This window comes from Sceloporus occidentalis, unplaced genomic scaffold, assembly GCF_023333645.1.
Source record: "Sceloporus occidentalis isolate IW3139 unplaced genomic scaffold, rSceOcc1.0.p SCAF_2, whole genome shotgun sequence".
Taxonomy (NCBI): domain Eukaryota; kingdom Metazoa; phylum Chordata; class Lepidosauria; order Squamata; family Phrynosomatidae; genus Sceloporus; species Sceloporus occidentalis.
The window spans coordinates 272,059,693-272,076,110 of record NW_028316982.1 but is presented as its reverse complement, the minus strand read 5'-3'; the positions used below and the strand labels follow the sequence as shown (position 1 = coordinate 272,076,110).

General features: G+C 45.0%; 1 protein-coding gene across 4 annotated transcripts in view; it reads right to left on the bottom strand.

Moving 5' to 3' along the window:
- Positions 1 to 639: 639 nt before the first annotated feature.
- The window catches only part of LOC149320193 (beta-arrestin-1), a 114,040-nt gene continuing 98,261 nt past the window's right edge, over positions 640 to 16,418 (bottom strand). For 2 of the 4 annotated variants that reach the window (XM_089513119.1, XM_089513115.1), the window contains exons 11-16: positions 15,964 to 16,101; positions 14,802 to 14,885; positions 11,180 to 11,203; positions 8,366 to 8,436; positions 5,834 to 5,885; positions 641 to 3,143 (exon numbers count right to left, since the gene is read on the bottom strand). In XM_089513119.1, the coding sequence (XP_089369245.1) occupies positions 3,032 to 3,143; positions 5,834 to 5,885; positions 8,366 to 8,436; positions 11,180 to 11,203; positions 14,802 to 14,885; positions 15,964 to 16,101 (481 nt within the window). In that variant the 3' untranslated portion in view covers positions 641 to 3,031. Of the gene's footprint in view, positions 3,144 to 5,833; positions 5,886 to 8,365; positions 8,437 to 11,179; positions 11,204 to 14,801; positions 14,886 to 15,963; positions 16,102 to 16,418 lie in introns of all 4 variants that reach the window. The other 2 variants (XM_089513117.1, XM_089513116.1) reach the window with 2 other exon arrangements.

Below are 16,418 nucleotides of genomic sequence, written 5' to 3'. Positions count from 1 at the left end.
TATGTGTTTGTGTACATTTCTGGCAATGTTTTATTTTTTGCAAACCATTAGGGACCAGTGGTTTAAGTGTTAGACTACGATTCTAGAGACCAGGGTTCAAATTTTGGCTCAGCCATGAAAACCCACTAGATAACCTTGGGCAAGTCACACTCTCTCAGCCTCAGAGGGTGGCATGAGTAAACAACCTCTGAAGATTTGTGCCAAAAAAAACCTGTGACCTTAGCATCGCCACAAATCAGAAACAACTTGAAGGCACACAACACACACATGCACACAGGGACCATTGCCCCACTCCAGGGACTGAAAGAGAGGTTTAGTTTTGTGGGCAGAGCTGTTGCATTCCCACCACAAAAAGCTATTGCTGGAATTGGCTCATGGAGTATATATTTGTGTTTGTGTGTATTTTTGGCAAAGTTTTATTTTTGCAAACCATTAGGGACCACTGCCTCACTCCAGGGAACTAAAAGAGATGCTTAGAAACACATCTCTCTGCAAACAGGCCTGTGAGCTGAGTGTGGTTGCTCTTCTGTGTTTAATAATAATAAATATGAGTTCATGGATGCGCTCTGATCATGCGCATTTCAAGGAGAGCAACTGATATTCACATAAAGGAGTCATGCAAAGATTTGCACTCACAAGTAAGCCACACATCCTTTGAGGTGCTTTTTTTCCCCTCAGATTAATAAACTAGAATAATTTATTTGACAAAAACACAGAAAACGTCACAGAGTGGAGGAAGCCAAGGTTTCTCAAGGAACAGTACAAAGGAACCACGTTACAAAAGAGACCACAGTGCCTGGCTTGGTTAGCTAGATAGCAAAGGGCTGCTCTCCTCTCTCTGTCTCTTTCCCTGGACCTACTTGGGATGCAGGGTTTTCAGGACTCTGGCCTCTGCTCCCCCCAAAACAACTATTGGCAACAGCAACACTCCAGACAAACAGTGTGAAACAAGGCTAGGATGGGCATCCGTCGGGAGTGCTTCGATGGTGCATTTCTGCATGGCAGGGGATTGGACTGGATAGCCTTTGGGGGTCTCTTTCAACTCTAGGCTTCACACCTGGGCCTCATTCCCACTACCTTTTAAACGGGATTACAAATTGGTTTGAACCAGTGTAAATGACCATGGTTCGCACTTGAACCAAATTGCTGAAGCAATTTGGAGAGGGAGGGCCTCAGGCTAAACCCATTTAACCCACGCCTTTTTGACACTGATTTGTTTCTGTGTCTTTTTGAACAAATTGATTCAGCGCAAGTGTGAACCAGATGTAGACCGGAAACGATTTAAATTTGCCCTTCGGCCTGCTGGAATGGGTCAATTTTGGATCGATTCATTTGTCAATGTGAACCACAAGTGAGTGATTTTATTTTATTTTGCAGCAAGAAAATGCGATCGGGGCAAATGTAGTGTGAACCATGATCCGCTGCTGAACCAATTCATCGATTCGGATCACAAAGCGATTTATTTGTAAGTGGGAATGTGGCCCTGGAGGACAAATGCAGGGATGGCAGAGGCAAGGGACGAGAAATGGCAGGGATCACGCACTGGGAGATGCAGCTATGCAGACCTAGCTTCCTATCCGGATGTGAGCCCCCCAAAAATCCTACCTTTTAGGCCATGCAGCCCCCCCCCTCAAAAGAGGCATTTCCAAGCTGCTGGAGAGCAGGGGGGTAAGTGATGGCATGTCCAGCCCTCTCCTGGTAATGGGATGCTCTGTGGCAGGCAGCAGGGGGGACTCTTGTGCAGAGGGTCCAGAGATCCTCCTTTTCCAGGACATGAATCTATTTCATTCCCCTGAAAGCCACGCTGCTTGTGGCAGGGAGTTCTGTAGGATAATTAAGCATGGCACTAAAAAGCAATGGCATCTGCCTGCCCTCAAAGTCAATTTCACAATGGGTGATTCCTTGAGTTTTTTGGGTTCAGAGTAGGTGTTTCATAGAGTAGAACCATGTAGTCTCGATGAAATGGTTTGGGGCCATGGCTTTAGGGCAGCGATTCCCAAACTTGCCTTCCAGGTATTTTGGACCTTGGCTCCCAGAATCCCAGACCATCTGTCAAGATGACTGAGGCTTTTGGGAGTTGAAATCCAAAATACCTGGATGACCAGCCTTTGAGAGTAGAGTGACCAGGCATCCTCCTGTTCAAGAACATGTCCTTCATTTTGGCCTTCTGTCCAGGAGGAATGTCAAAATGTCACCCATTTTGAGCATGGCTAAGAAGCATGAATTTACATTTATATGAGTCTTTTCAGCTTTTATTTGGTCATGCCCTCCATTTTTCTTGAATGCCCTCCATTTAGCAGTGCCTCGTCCTCCTTTGCAGTTAGGACATCCAGTCACTTATGGTCTCTACCAACTCTATGATTCTATGATTCTATGAAATACACCTTGTTTGGAAATCATTTTTGGGGTGTATCCACACTGCAGAATTATAGCAGTCTGGCACCACTTTTAACTGCCACGACTCTTATCTCACAGAATCCTGGGATTTGTAGTTTGGTGAGATGCCAGAGTGCTCTGAGAGACCAGGATCAGTTCCTCACCAAGATACAAATCCTAGGATTCTGTAAGAAAGAATTATGGCAGTCAAAGAGGTATCAGTCTGCTTTAATTCTGCAGTGTGGATACACCTTTAGTTGGGATTCTTGTGTTGGGTGATGTTTTCCTTTCTAACCCTTCTGTTGCCATGCCAAAACAGAAAGCAGAGCATAGTCCTTACCCTGCAATGATGCTCCCCACTTCCAAATGGCAACACACATAAAACATACACACAACCACATGCCCTAGACACAGCTGACAAATGGTGGTCATTCTTACAGTCCACCCACACAAGGAGCACTTGAAAGAAGGTAGCCCAGCATCCCCAAGTGGCCCAGTTTGCCAACGGCTCTGGATCAGTGTTCAGAAAAAATGCCATCCCCTCCCTTGGGAACTCATACAAAAGAGATGGAGCCTAGTGGTTGGATGTTTTGAGACTCCGGAACAAAGACAGAGAGAGAAAGAGAGAGAGAGAGATGCGGAGATGCCGTCCGGCTTATCTGTCGTTCAGCTGTGGGGAGTTTGTCCCATCTTCTTCCTCCTCCTTATCGTCTTTCATGCCCTTCAGCCTCTGCCGGGCAAAGTCTTCAAAGACAATGTCGTCATCACTGAGCAGAAAGGAGAAATGCAAAGGGGCAGACTTGGTGAAAAGTGCAGACTCAGGGCTAGGAGGGCACAGGGCTTGCTAGACTTGAACCCGGAGCAAATGTGAAAAAGCTGGGGTGCCACATTGGTACCCAGGAGACTTTGGAGGGCTGCATATGCCAACCCCCTAAATAATTTGAAAACTGTGAAGTTGAAGGCTTTCATAGCGGGCATCCATAGTTTTTTGTGGGGTTTTCAGGCTATTTGGCCATGCTTTAGAAGAGTTTATTCCTGATGTTTCGCCAGCATCTGTGGCTGGCATTTTCAGATAATGCTGGCATGGAAGAGAGTTGGGTCACAGTGTGTGTGTGTGTGTGTGTGTGTGTGTGTGTGTGTATACACACACACACACAACTCTCTTCCATTCCATCATTCTCTGAAGATGCCAGGCACAGATGCTGGCAAAATGTCAGGAATAAACTCTTCTAAAACATGGCCACAGAGTCTGAAAAACCCACAAAAAACTGATTTTAAAACTGATCCAGAAGTTGTGCTGAAGGACCAACAAACGCCTAAAGAAGTGTTCTGCCTAGGAACTTCTAGGTCTTCCAACTCAACTCCTGGCCATAGATTTGGGCTGGAGAACCCAGAGATTACTGGACAAACTAATTTAATCCTATCAGCAAAAGACAAAGCCACAAACGTGGAGGGTCGACTGTATATATATTCTAAAAACAAGTTTTGATTTTGCTATTCTATATCAGGGACACCATTGTACTATGCCATTGTATTTAATGGGATTTGAGTATGCATGGATTTTGGTATCTGTTGGGGGTCTTGGAACCAAACCCCAGCAGATAACAAGGAACCACTGTATTTCTGTAATACAGGTGCAGGCTAGGAAGTTTATCACACCGGGGCTCATTCTGGCATTAAAGAGAGATTAAAGTGCATTTAAAGTATCCCGCAAATAAATTGAAAATGGCGAGTAATTGAACAAATAATGTGATGTCGGTAATGCATTGTCGCTGAAATCCCGAAAGTAAAAAGATTCACATTAGTGCTTCTTTGTGATCCCTTTAATGGCGGGTTTTGTGTGAAATTGTTTCGTGTAACTACGCGATTTTTCTGAGATATTTATGGGATAAACTTTCGATCTCTTTCCTGTGATAAACTCCTAGGACTTGGAGCAATGGAAAGGAGATTCATCTGTACATTTGGAAGAACTTTCTGATGGTAAGAGCTGTTCGGCAGTGGAAGATGCTGCTGCCTTGGAGTTTGATGGGAGCCGCCTCCTCTGGAGGTTTTTAAGCAGGGGCTGGATGGCACAGGGAGGGCTTTGATGGTGTCTTCCGGCATGGCAGACTGGGGCTAGACTGGATGACCTCTGGGGATATCTTCCAACTCTAGGATTCTATGATTCTGTCCCCCAGAACCCACCTTAAACCCAAGGGAGGGTCTCTGTGAGATGGAAGTCCATGGCACAGGAAGGTGGGGTGCTAGCTGTCTCCTGACCCCAAGCCACAGAACAATAAGATGTTTCTGCTTGTTGCAGAAGCCAATAAGCAGAAGCTGTTGTGCAGCTGGAAGTGCCAGCGAGACCAAAGCAATCCTCTATTCCACAGGACTGGGACCTCTTTCTAAGGACCTTCAACTGTCTCAAAATCACTCAGGCTACAAGGCAGTGAAAGCAAATCTCCCATGCTAATTGCATGAGGAATAGCCTCTGGATTCTAGGCTGAACTTGCAAAGAGCTGTGCAAAGTGCACAACTCTATCCTTCCAAATAGGTGTAGCATCTTAGACAGTGCTTTTAAATTTCAGAATAAAATCCAGCGTAGATCCTCCATCCCATTGACTGCCACTGGCTGTGAAGTAAGAATTGGGCCAGGATTTGGAAGATACAAGTTCAAGTCCCCACTGAGCTAAGCAACTCACCAGAAGGCCTCAGTTGCTGCAGAAATAGTGCAGTTTGACACTGCTTTAACATCCATGGCTCTATGCTATGGAATTCTGTGATTTGTAGTTCATTGGGGCACCAAGGTTCTCTAACAGAGAAAGCTAAGTATCCCATAAAAATACAAATCCCAGTATTCAATAGCCTTGAGCCACGGCAGTTGAAGCGGTGTCAAGCGGCATTAATTCTGCAGTGTAGAAGCAGCCCCTGAGCCACTCACTTCTTTGGCCTGTCCTACCTTACAGGGCTGTTGGGAGCACAAAGTAGGAAGGGTGGGACCCTTGAGGTCATTGGAAGAAATGCAACCGAGACATACATAAATGCACACACAGGGCAACCGTTATCAGAACAATAAAGAAGCAATTAGAAACATAGAGAAGAAGAACGCTTACGGTTTTTTTCCTGCTTCGTGGTGCACATGCATGACAAGGCGATGGGTGGAGAGATCATGCAACAGAGGAGAGGGGAGACAAGAAACATGCGGAGAAGGTGTTAAAAGAGTTAGGCGCCAGAGTGTTAAAACCCACAGACCTCTCTCGATGGAGAATGGAGCAGCCAATGCAAGCGACAGATGGATTAGTTAGTCAGTTAGTGAGTTACATGAGGAATGGAGTGGCTGACCAGCAGAGCTACATGCAAATGGTGTGTTGGAGTCCCCATGCAGCCCATGCTAATCCTTCTCTCCCTCCCTCACAAAAGACAAACACAGCGCCTTCGCTTCCTCCCGTCCAGCCCCTCAACACCCAGTTGGGCTTACTTTGTGTCAAGCTCTATGAGATTTGTGTCAATGGGAGCCTCGTTCTCTGGAACTGAACACACGGAATCAAGGCAAAATGGGTTAGTTTTCTCAGCAAATCAGCAAAGAACATCCCCATTTCCCCAACCTCCATTTTCTCCTTTTAAAAAAGACATACACATGAGCATTTTGGGGGCTGCAGTCCTCATGGAGGTTCATCAAGGATGTAGCTATTGGGAAGGGAAGGGAAATGACAGCATTGTCTCTTCCCAAACATAATTTTTCAACTATGAAATTTTCCTTCAGTCCCCAAATGTCTAGCATTACAGAAATGTAAAACGTGGAACACGGAGAAATACTGGTGGAGATTCTGCATCATCAGACCTAACTAGGATGATGGAGCTTATCATCATAGCTATGTGTGACAATGCCCCATCGCCAAATGCCTACCTTTGCAGCATGGCAGCAGCCCAGCAGCTTTTCAAGGCAGTCAGATTGAGGCACTGGGCACTTACAACAGCAAGATTCTCCCCATCTCAGGTTGTATTGACAACAGATAGCTGGAGAGAGCCTGTTCATTCCTCCCTAGAAATATCCTGAGATTCCAAGTCTTAATTGGGTTGAACATGAGTCAACAGTGTGATGCCGCAGCTAAGAAAGCCATTGGAATTCTAGGATGCATCAATAGGAATACAGTGTCTAGATCAAGAGTGTTGGAACAATATTCCTTTAAACCAGTACTTCTCAAATAGTGGGGCGGGCCCCCCAGGGGGGGCGCGAGGCTCAGGATACAGTGTTATGCAGAGGTGTACTGTACTTATAACAATTTTATAGACAAATGATACTATTTACAGTCGTGCGGGGGGCGCAAAATATTTTCTTCTTCCTGGGGGGCATGACAGAAAATAATTGAGAAGCACTGCTTAAACAGATGTAAAATATTTTGCATGGCTAGAATTGCTGGGTCAGAGCACTTGGCATGATGCAAACATTTACTACAGGGATTGCATCATGCTGAGTAGCAGCAGGAGATGACTCTTAGCCAACTCTGTATATAAGTGCACTAGGAGTTAAGGCACCTGCAGGTTGTTGTTGGTGGGTTGGATTGTTGCTGAGTTGGCCAGATGGCATATGTTGATGGGAATCAGGAGGAGAGTTTGTAAAGATCTGTACACATTGCAACTGGTGATAAAGAACCACCAAGGACTTGGAAGATATCAACAAGTGTCTGTAGTTTGTTCAAGTGTGGTCAGCACATTGCCAATACTTAAACTGAACCGGTACTTCCAGACTCTGCTACTGTTAGCTACTTGTGAGAACAGGATGCCAGGCAGAGTCTGGGCACCCAAAGGAAAGCAGGAGGCGTTGCAAGCAAGGGAATGTGCAAATAGGGCCAACAGAGGAGTGCTGAATATGAACGTTTTTCAGTGTCCCATTCTCTGCAATGCTAGAAATTTGGGGAATGAAGGAAAATTACACTTGTGGGAGAGTATTCTTATTCTGGTGGGCAGTGCTCATACCATTGGCCACTCCCTTTTTATCTGCCATGCCCACAGTAACCAGAAGAGAAATAGATATGTGTTCCCCACCCCCAGCAACAATATATTTCAAAGTATTTGAGGGGTGACTTCCCCCAAAGTGAGCAAGATGTACTTGAGAGACAGCCATTAGATTTGCAAAAAAAAGCCATGCCTGGTAGAGAGACAAAAACGGTTGTGAATTGTTTCAGATTCAAACCGTTGACATCTCTTTTGGACTCTCCCTGGAGGTTTTGCAATTTGCCAGTGAAAGGGCAGCCATAAGGAATTGAGGTGCCACGCTGCCTCCTGGAAACCTTAGAAGGTCACCTTTCCTTCCATCAACTTTTAAAAACTAAAATTTTGCTCCTAAAATGCCCCATAACATGCCCTGGAGTCACGGGGGCAACTGTGCCATGTTTTTGGCCATTTTAGGTCCTGGAAAGGCCTTTTTTCAACAAGAAGTGGCTTAGTAGTTACTTCTTAATAAAATGGGGTCCGGTGGAGAGTTCTGGGGGCCATAAAACACACACCCCCGGCAACATTTTCCTCACTCTTGTTTACAGCTCCCAGTATTCCTCACCACATACTGGCTAGGGATGATGGGAGATGCAATCCGTCAACAGTTGAAATGACAGCATCCCAGCCCTAAAATTTCCTCAAATTAAATTCTGCAATTGCAAAATTCCGCAAGGACAAATGCAAGGATCACGAACAGGTATAGCACCTTGGCGGTCTCCTTGGGAGCTGTCGAAAACCAGGGGTGGATTCAGTGCCCCACTGACATGGGTTCCATTAACTGCTGGACATGTTGGCTGGGAGTTGTACTCCAAAAGAAGTGGCATTGCCAAAACTGCTAAAATCTCAACAAGGGTTCATAGGACATTCAGAACAGTAGTCACCACATCGGAAACCATCATGGGTCACATATACATTTGGTTTCCCCATCTCCAAAGCTAAAGCCTTCTCTAAGACCTTCCCTCCTGCAGTCTCACCAAGCAGAATGCCCTCTGGTTGAATGGAGGACTCAACTCACCATCCCGGTGCAGCGGTTCCTCCTTCGGCTTGGGGTGCATGAGGGTGAAGGGCAATTCCACAGCGACATCACTGGAAAGACAGAGAAAAAATAGACCTTTGGCAGAGAGTGACCCTTTCTGGCCATTTAGTGCTGTTTTAAACGTTGTTGTTTTTTTACATTTTTAATGCTATATTTTTTCCATTGTATTCTTGCCTTTTTGTAAACTACTTGGAGTCCCATTCTGGGAAAAAGGTGGGATACAAATAAAGGGATGGAAGGAAGGAAGGAAGGAAGGAAGGAAGGAAGGATGGATGGATGGATGGATGGATGGAGCTTGCTCATGCACCTGACCACAGCTGACTTTTCTCCCTCCCTTAATATCACCCCCTCCCATTAATTCAGAGCCATTAACGACCTTTCCCTGTGATTGCATCTGCACTGCAGAAATAACCCAGTCTGACACTGCTTTAACTGCCATGGCTCAATGTTATGAATTTCTGAGACATTCAGCCTTCTCTGTCAGAGAGTTCAGGCGCCCCACGAAGCTACAAATCCCAGAATTCCATAGCATTGACAGTTCCATTTTGTGCTCACAGCCAACCTGGGTGACCAGATGTCCTCTTTTTCTAGGACATGTCCTACATCTTAATCTTCTTTCCAGGAAGAATTGCAAAATGTCCTTCATTTTGAGCATGGCTAAGAAGCCCATTGAGTAACACCACTTTGCTGTTCACCTTTCGGAAATGTGTTGTCTGCCAGTCTTCGCTGCAAATAGGGGGATAGGATGGATCCTAATAAAGCTCTTTTTTCCTAGGAGCAGCAGTAGACAAGACTCGCATCCAGAGCTTGGGGTGCATTTGTTTCTTGGAGGAGAAAAGGACAGCAAATGTGTTAGTTAGGCAATGGGCTGCTTGGGGGCAGGAGGCAAATATTGAAAGGGATTTCCCTCTTTAATTTCAGCACAGTAGGCAAATGAAAGGAATGACTCAAATGTAGATTTATAGTCAAGAGTTTGTTGCTAACAAAGCACAATTTTAACTATTTGTCTTGCTCTGAGCTGTCCAAGTATATTGCAAGCCAACAAGGCATTTTAATGAAGATAACATCATCAGAACAATAAGGCTGAGTGCATAATGAAATACAACATCCGTACTATAGTTGTAAAGTGGAATTTTAAAAAGCACAACCCAGTCTTATTTTTTCAAGTCAATTGAGGCTGCACCCGCACTGCAGAAATAATCCAGGTTGACACCTCTTTAACTGCCATGGTGCAATGCTAGGCAATTCTGGGAACTGTCGTTTGTTGTGGCACCAGAACTCTCTGACAGAGAAGGCTAAATGTCTCACAAAACTATGGTTCCCAGGATTTAATAGCACAGAGACATAGCAGTTAAAGCTGTGTCAACCTGGACTATTTCTGCAGTGCGGATGCAGCCTGAGAAAAAAGAAAACCTGTGTCTCGAGTTGACCGAGAGGAAAAAAGCTAAAATGTATGGTCAAAAGAGTGGATCAAGAGTTGCAAGTGCAATATATGGCTATAATTTAGATCTGTTGAGACAGCAAGGCATCAGATATAAAAAGAAAGTAATAGAACCAACACTGATCAGGAAGGAAGTCAAGGAAATAATATGGTTAAATTGTGAATTAAAGTGAAATAGGAGAGCCAGCGTGGCATAGTAGTTTGAGCATTGGACTATGACTCAGGAGGCCAGGGTTCGATTCCCCACCAGGCCATAAAAACCCACTGGGTGACTGTGGGCAAGTTACACTCTCTCAGCCTCAGGAGAAAGCCATAGCCAACCTCTTCTGAACAATCTTGCCAAGAAAATACCATGATAGGGTTGTCATAAGTCAGAAAAGAGTAAAATCACAATGGCCTGTATTGTCCAATTTTATATATTTTGTATTTTGCAGGAAGAGGTGGGGGATGCCTGCAGTCTTACAGTAAAAACAGGCAGTTTTACTAAGACTATGCAAATACCCCCCAGCTCACCTTAAGAAACAGCAGTCAGATCAGACAAAAGAGGTCTGTTGCAAGCTTGCTGCTGTCGGAAAGGAATTGGAAATGCCATCCTCTTTGCACCCTGAACAGACCTCCTTTGCCCATTGCAGCTGTTGGCTCTTAAGGTAGGCTTGGCAGGATCAGATCAGGGGAAATACTTAGCTATGCATACATAGCTACGTATCCTATGTAGAATAGCAGTGATTAATAATGATAATGAGAACCAGTGTGTTGTAGTGGTTTGAGTGTTGGACTAGGACTCTGGGTGATCTTGGGCAAGTCACACTCTCTCAGCCTCAGGGGAAGGCGATGGCAAAGCTCCTCTGAACAAACCTTGCCAAGAAAACCCCAGGATAGGTTCACCTTAGGGTTGCCATGAGTCAAAAATGACTTGAAGGCACACAACAAGAGTAGCAATAATGATAGCAACACCCACTTCAGTGGAGTTCAGCTGAAGTAAAAGATGCTGCCTTAAAGGTACTAAACCCTGCAGGTTTTGGACCACAATTCCCAGCATTACCCATCCACTGGCTATGCTAGCTAGTGGCTGCTGGGATTTGCAGTCCAGCAACACCCTGAGGGTCACAAGTTCCTCCATCCATGGCTTATCTCTAGAATTGAAGAAGGTACAATGAGTGAGCCAACTTAAGGATTAAAGGTGCAAAACTAAAATTTTGGGAAATGGTTGAGATGGATTTCTTTTTTTTAATAAATGCAAGTGATGGTGACCAGAAGATGAAGGGAGGGCTGGGATGCGGGTTTGCAGCGTCAGGCATGCGCATGCAAGAGGCAATGGCCACAGCAGGCAGGCAGGGGTCTGGGGGAATTACCTGGACGCAAAGTCTCCCAGCAAGCTGGTGTTGGCAAAGGAGATGAGAGAGTTAGTAACAAGATCTAACCATCCAAGTGTGGTGTTGGTGGGGCAGAGACCCTGAGCAGGAGGTTTCATTGGAGCCCTACAGTTCCTACAGCAAGGCTGGGCAGGGGTGCCCCATGGACCATGTGAGTCCCCAATGCCACACTTTTTGGTAGAAAGATAAGTCATGTGCCCTCTGGGGATCATGCGCATGGGTCCCTCAACATTTTCTATAAGCTGTTTTAGGGCAGGTGGGAGCTTATGTTGACTTTTGGTAAGAAAAGTCCACTTACCCAAATAGGTTTGCTTTCTATAAGGAAAGCTTGTCCCTTAGAGGACTCATAAGTGTCCCTTATTATAATGGTTGTCTCTTATTGAGGCCCAGAAAGGTTGTCTCTTATAGAGCTGGCCACAATATTATAAATTATGTCCTTTGTGAAGTCGAAGGTTTTCATGGCCGGCATCCTTAGTTTTTTGTTGAGTTTTTTGGGTTGTATGGCTGTGTTCTAGAAGAGTTTATTCCTGATGTTTCATCAGCCTCTGTAGCTGGCATCTTCTGAAGATGCCAGCCAGATGCTGGCAAAACGTCAGGAATAAACTGTTTTAGAACATGGCCATACAACCCAAAAAACCCACAAAAAAACTAATTATGTCCTTTATTTGAGAGTCAGAAAGCTTGTCCTTTATAGAGCTGGCAGGTGCCATTTATTATAAGGGACGTTCTTTTTTGGAAGGCAAGAAAGCTTATCCCTCAGGAGGCTGGCAGGTGGCAATTTGTTGCATAAAGATCAAGTTGACAGAACAGATTGTAAAGAACAAAAATAACTTTCTGGCCTTGCATCGCACATTTTTGTGCAAATATTAAGATACCAGTAGTGTTCAGTTCAGCATGTACTGCAGAATGTCATGCCACAAGTCCACTTCAAAGAGAGTCATGATATGCAGCTGTTAATAAAATGCTGTGGCATATAAAAAGCCGCATGTTAAATTCATAAAATATACAATGGTTTATTTGGATGATTTTAAAGTGATTTCACTGTGGAATTCATCTCAATAAGATATGTCCCTTATTTGAGGACCAGAAGCCTAGTCCCTTCTAGGGCTTGCTGGTGTCCCTTATTAGAAAGGACATCCCTTATTTGAAGGCCAGAAAGCTTATCCTTGTAGGTCTGGCAAGTGTTTCTTATTATAAGGGATGTCTCTTATTTTGGGGCCAGAAAGCCTGTCCCTGGCAGGTTTCTCTTATTATAAGGGATGCCCTTTATCTGAGGGCCAGAAAGTTTGTCTCTTATAGGACTGGCCAGTGTCCCTTATTATAAAGTATGTCCTTTATTTGAAGACCAGAAAGTTTGTCCATTAGAGAAGCCAAGTGTGCCCCTTATTATAAGGAACGTCCTTAATTTTAAAGGCAAGAAAGCTTGTCCCTTATAGGGATAGCAAGTGTCTCTTGTTATAAGGGATGTGCCTTATTTGAGAACCAGAAAGCCTGTCCCTTGTAGGTCTGGTTAGTGTCCTTATTATAAAATATGTCTTTTGTTTGAGGACCAGAAAGCTAGAGTCTTATAGGATAGGCAGGGGTTCCTTATTATAAGAGATGCCCTTTATTTCAGGGCCAGAAAGCTTGTCCTTTAAGAGGACTGGCAGGTGCCCCTTATTAAAAGGACTGAACAAGATGCTAAAAGATTTCATATTTTGGGGCCATGGGCTCTTCATAAAGGCAGAAATGGGTGCATCATGTAAGTTAAGAATGTGGACCATATTACAGAGAAACCCAATGGCTAAATGAATGGAAATAATACTTTCATTTAGGTTTATCACAAACATTATCACCCAGGCAGTGATGGGTGATAACTTCTCAGGGGTGTAGGTTTTCATTTTTATGTGTTTTAATACCCTGGGCTTCATTTCAGTCACCTAAGTAGCATTCCAAAATGCTGAATCTATTTTGTTTGACAGCAGATTGGACTGCTTTAGACAGAAGGTGGTGGGTTCTTCCATACTGGGGGTCCTTAAATAGAGGTTTGAAGGGCATCTTTCAGGAGTGTTTTGGTTGTGTATTCCTGCATGGCAGAGAGTTGGACTGGACGGTGCCTTGTAATGCTAATACAATGGATCCTTGTTATCCACTAGGGTTTGGTTCGAGGACCCCGTGGTAGATAACAAAATCTGTGGATATGTGACTCCTATTAAATACGATGGTATAGCAAAATGGTGCTACATAAAATGGAAAATCAAGGTTGGAATTTATTCATTTGGAATGTATACTTTTTTGAATATTTTCAAGCCGTGGATGCTTGAATCCGTGGATAAAAAAAAAATCTGTGGATAAGGAGGGTTGACATAAACAACTAGCAAAATTAAAATTATACCTTCAAATTACAGTATCATATGCATAACCTAAATGTATTTACATATACAATGGGGAGATTTGGTTAAAATGTAATCTCTTTAAAGAAAATATTGAAAATATATTTTTTAAAAATCATTTTTTTAAAAAAAAATAAAAATTATGAGGCACTTATGATGTTGGATTTCATCTAAAATTCCTCAGAATTGCTGGTAGCAATCTGAGTCCATCTTCCCCGCAATCTTCCCTCTGATTTGGAATCCCGACTTTGAGAGATTCAGGGAAATACAATGGTCCCTTTGTATATATGATCCATTCTGGACCCCACCACCACCACAAAAGTGAAAAAACGCAGGACCTCAAGTCCCATTGATTCTAATGGTAGCTCCTGTGCACAGCATTGCATGCGGAGAATGCATGTGCCTGGTACGTGCACAGCACGCACGCATCATTTTGTCTACCCAGGCTTGCCATCTTCATGAGCTCAAGTCCATGGATGGCAAGCCCACGCTCGGCAGAGGCAGACCATATCACCATAACCTGCAACTTCTCTATCCTGTTTAATCTACTTTTATTTTGTTAGCTCTTATATGAGTGTGAGTGAATGCTTCTGTGTGAATGTTGCAACCATTTTGCTGTATCAATAAACTACATTTGGACCTTTGCACTCTGGAGTTCTAGTCTTTGGACCTGGTTTTAAAAAAAGGTAAAAGGTCCCTGCTTTTTAAAGTGGCCGAAAGCCTTTTCGCTGCCCCTTGAGATGATTAATTAATTCCCCTATCAAAGTCATTTTTGGAGCAATTTAGGTAACAGAACTGCCCTTAGGTGGGTACTGCTGTGCCTCTCCATGACTAGAATAGGACCCCTGAGACTGAAAGTCCTGAGAAGGATCTGGTCAACCCATCAGGAGGTGGCAAGGAACATGATCAGATTGCCATCAGCATGCCATGGCAAAACTCTGCAGGCCATTCCCTTCACCAAATAGTGCCTGGACCCCATTAGGAATTGCAACAAGACCAGGTAAACCAGAACGGCCTGGGACACAGATGGTCCCTTTGGGTGCCTTGGTCCACCAGCCATCAACAGCAAGTAGACCAAACCTTTTATTTTCTGTAGCAGCGTGAACTACTCCTGCAGGGCCCTTGGCCTTGTGGCTCTGAGCATGGCGGTGACAGCATGGGTTACCACACTCGGAAGACACCAAGCCATTTGTTGACAGGTATGAAACAATGCATGGAAGGAGACTCACCCTCCCCGAGAAACCACCAGCTTCACTTTCACTTTGTATGAGACAATGATGCCCAGGACTTCCTTGTTGGCGCCATCTCTCAACCTAGAAATTGAGAGAAGAGAGATGAGTTTGCAAAAGAGAAATGCCAATGCCAAGGGGTTGCAGCTACTCAGAGTTGTTGATGGCTACCTTTGCCATTCCTTTCCTTCAGTGGAGGCTGATGGCTTCTATGTTGGGACAAGGGGAGGCAGGGAATCCGCCCTGGGGTGTCACCAAGGCTGTCAATGCGCTGGAAGTTTTCATTTGAACATTAAAGGAATTATCCAAGGCTGCATCTGCGCTGCAGAATGAATGCACTTTGACACCACTTTAACTGCCATAGCTCCATGCTATTTAAATCTGGGAATTGTAGTTTGTTGTAACACCAGAGTTCTCTGACAAAGAAGTTGGAATATCTCTCCAAACTACAAATCCCAGAATTCCATAGCATGGAGCCATGGCAGTTAAAGCACTGTCAAACTGCATTATTTTTGCAGTGCAGATGCACTGAATGGCGAATAGATCAGATTCACCACCCTGGGGACCTAAGGCGGGTTACAGACCGCCCATTTGGGGCGGGCTGCACCCGCCCCTTTCCCTGGTGTATCGGGGCCTCAGTGGGCAGAACAGCAGCCGCTGAGGCCCCGATCCGCCGCTTTTCAGGCTGCGGGGAAGCGGCAACACGCTGCTTCCCCGCAGCCTGAAAAGGGGTGTCCCTGGGGCTTCAAGCCCCAAGGACACCCTGCGGCGGCGGGGAGAAGGAGAAAGGGGCCGCTTGGCCCCTTTCTCCTTTGGTCCGCTGGGCGCAGCCGTGTGAAGGCTGCACCCAGCGGACCAAACCAGGAAGGAGCTCCGAAACGGAGCTCCTTCCTGCTCCGCGGAAAGGGCGCACTAGGCGCCCTGGCGCGGAGCAAGGATGTCATGTCCGCGCCATCCCGTATAGAGGACAGTCGTTACGTCCTCATGGCGGCGGCCGTGCAGAACGGCCACCGCCATTTTGTGTGCACACAGCGTGCAGTAGGGTTAGGGGGGTGCGGAATCACCGCCCCTTCCTAACCCTAGTACGTGCTCCGCGTGTACCAAAGTGCCCGTCTGTAACGGGCCTAAGAGTCCCAACTCCTGGTTGGAAAAAGATGCTCACAGGGTGCTTGAAGCCAGGTTGGTGTCCTCGTGTTTCAGCTTCCCATCCAAGGCCAGCCCTCGTTTCTCTCGGTTGTTGGCTAGGAATGGGGTCAAGGTGTAGACTTTGCAGAATGTCGAACTCGGAGCCACCACGTCACTAAAAAACAGAAATGGTGCATACCAGTTAAAGATAGAAGGGCATGCCATGCCAAAATCTAAAACAGCACATTATCATGTTTGTTACAGGAGAGGCTAAAAATCATATCAAAAGGGGACGCTCCAAACTTTGTCCATAAGACAAAGCCTAGACTCTTGTAGTCATTTTAAGCATGTGTGATTTCCTGCATCAAAGCAGTTACACAAATGTGCAATTGTGCATTTCCAGATGATTTTTAAATTATGCATGTTAAAGCATACATTGATTGCTTCTTGCATGTATTGGTTTTAAGTGCTCTTCAAACTCACATTTCATGT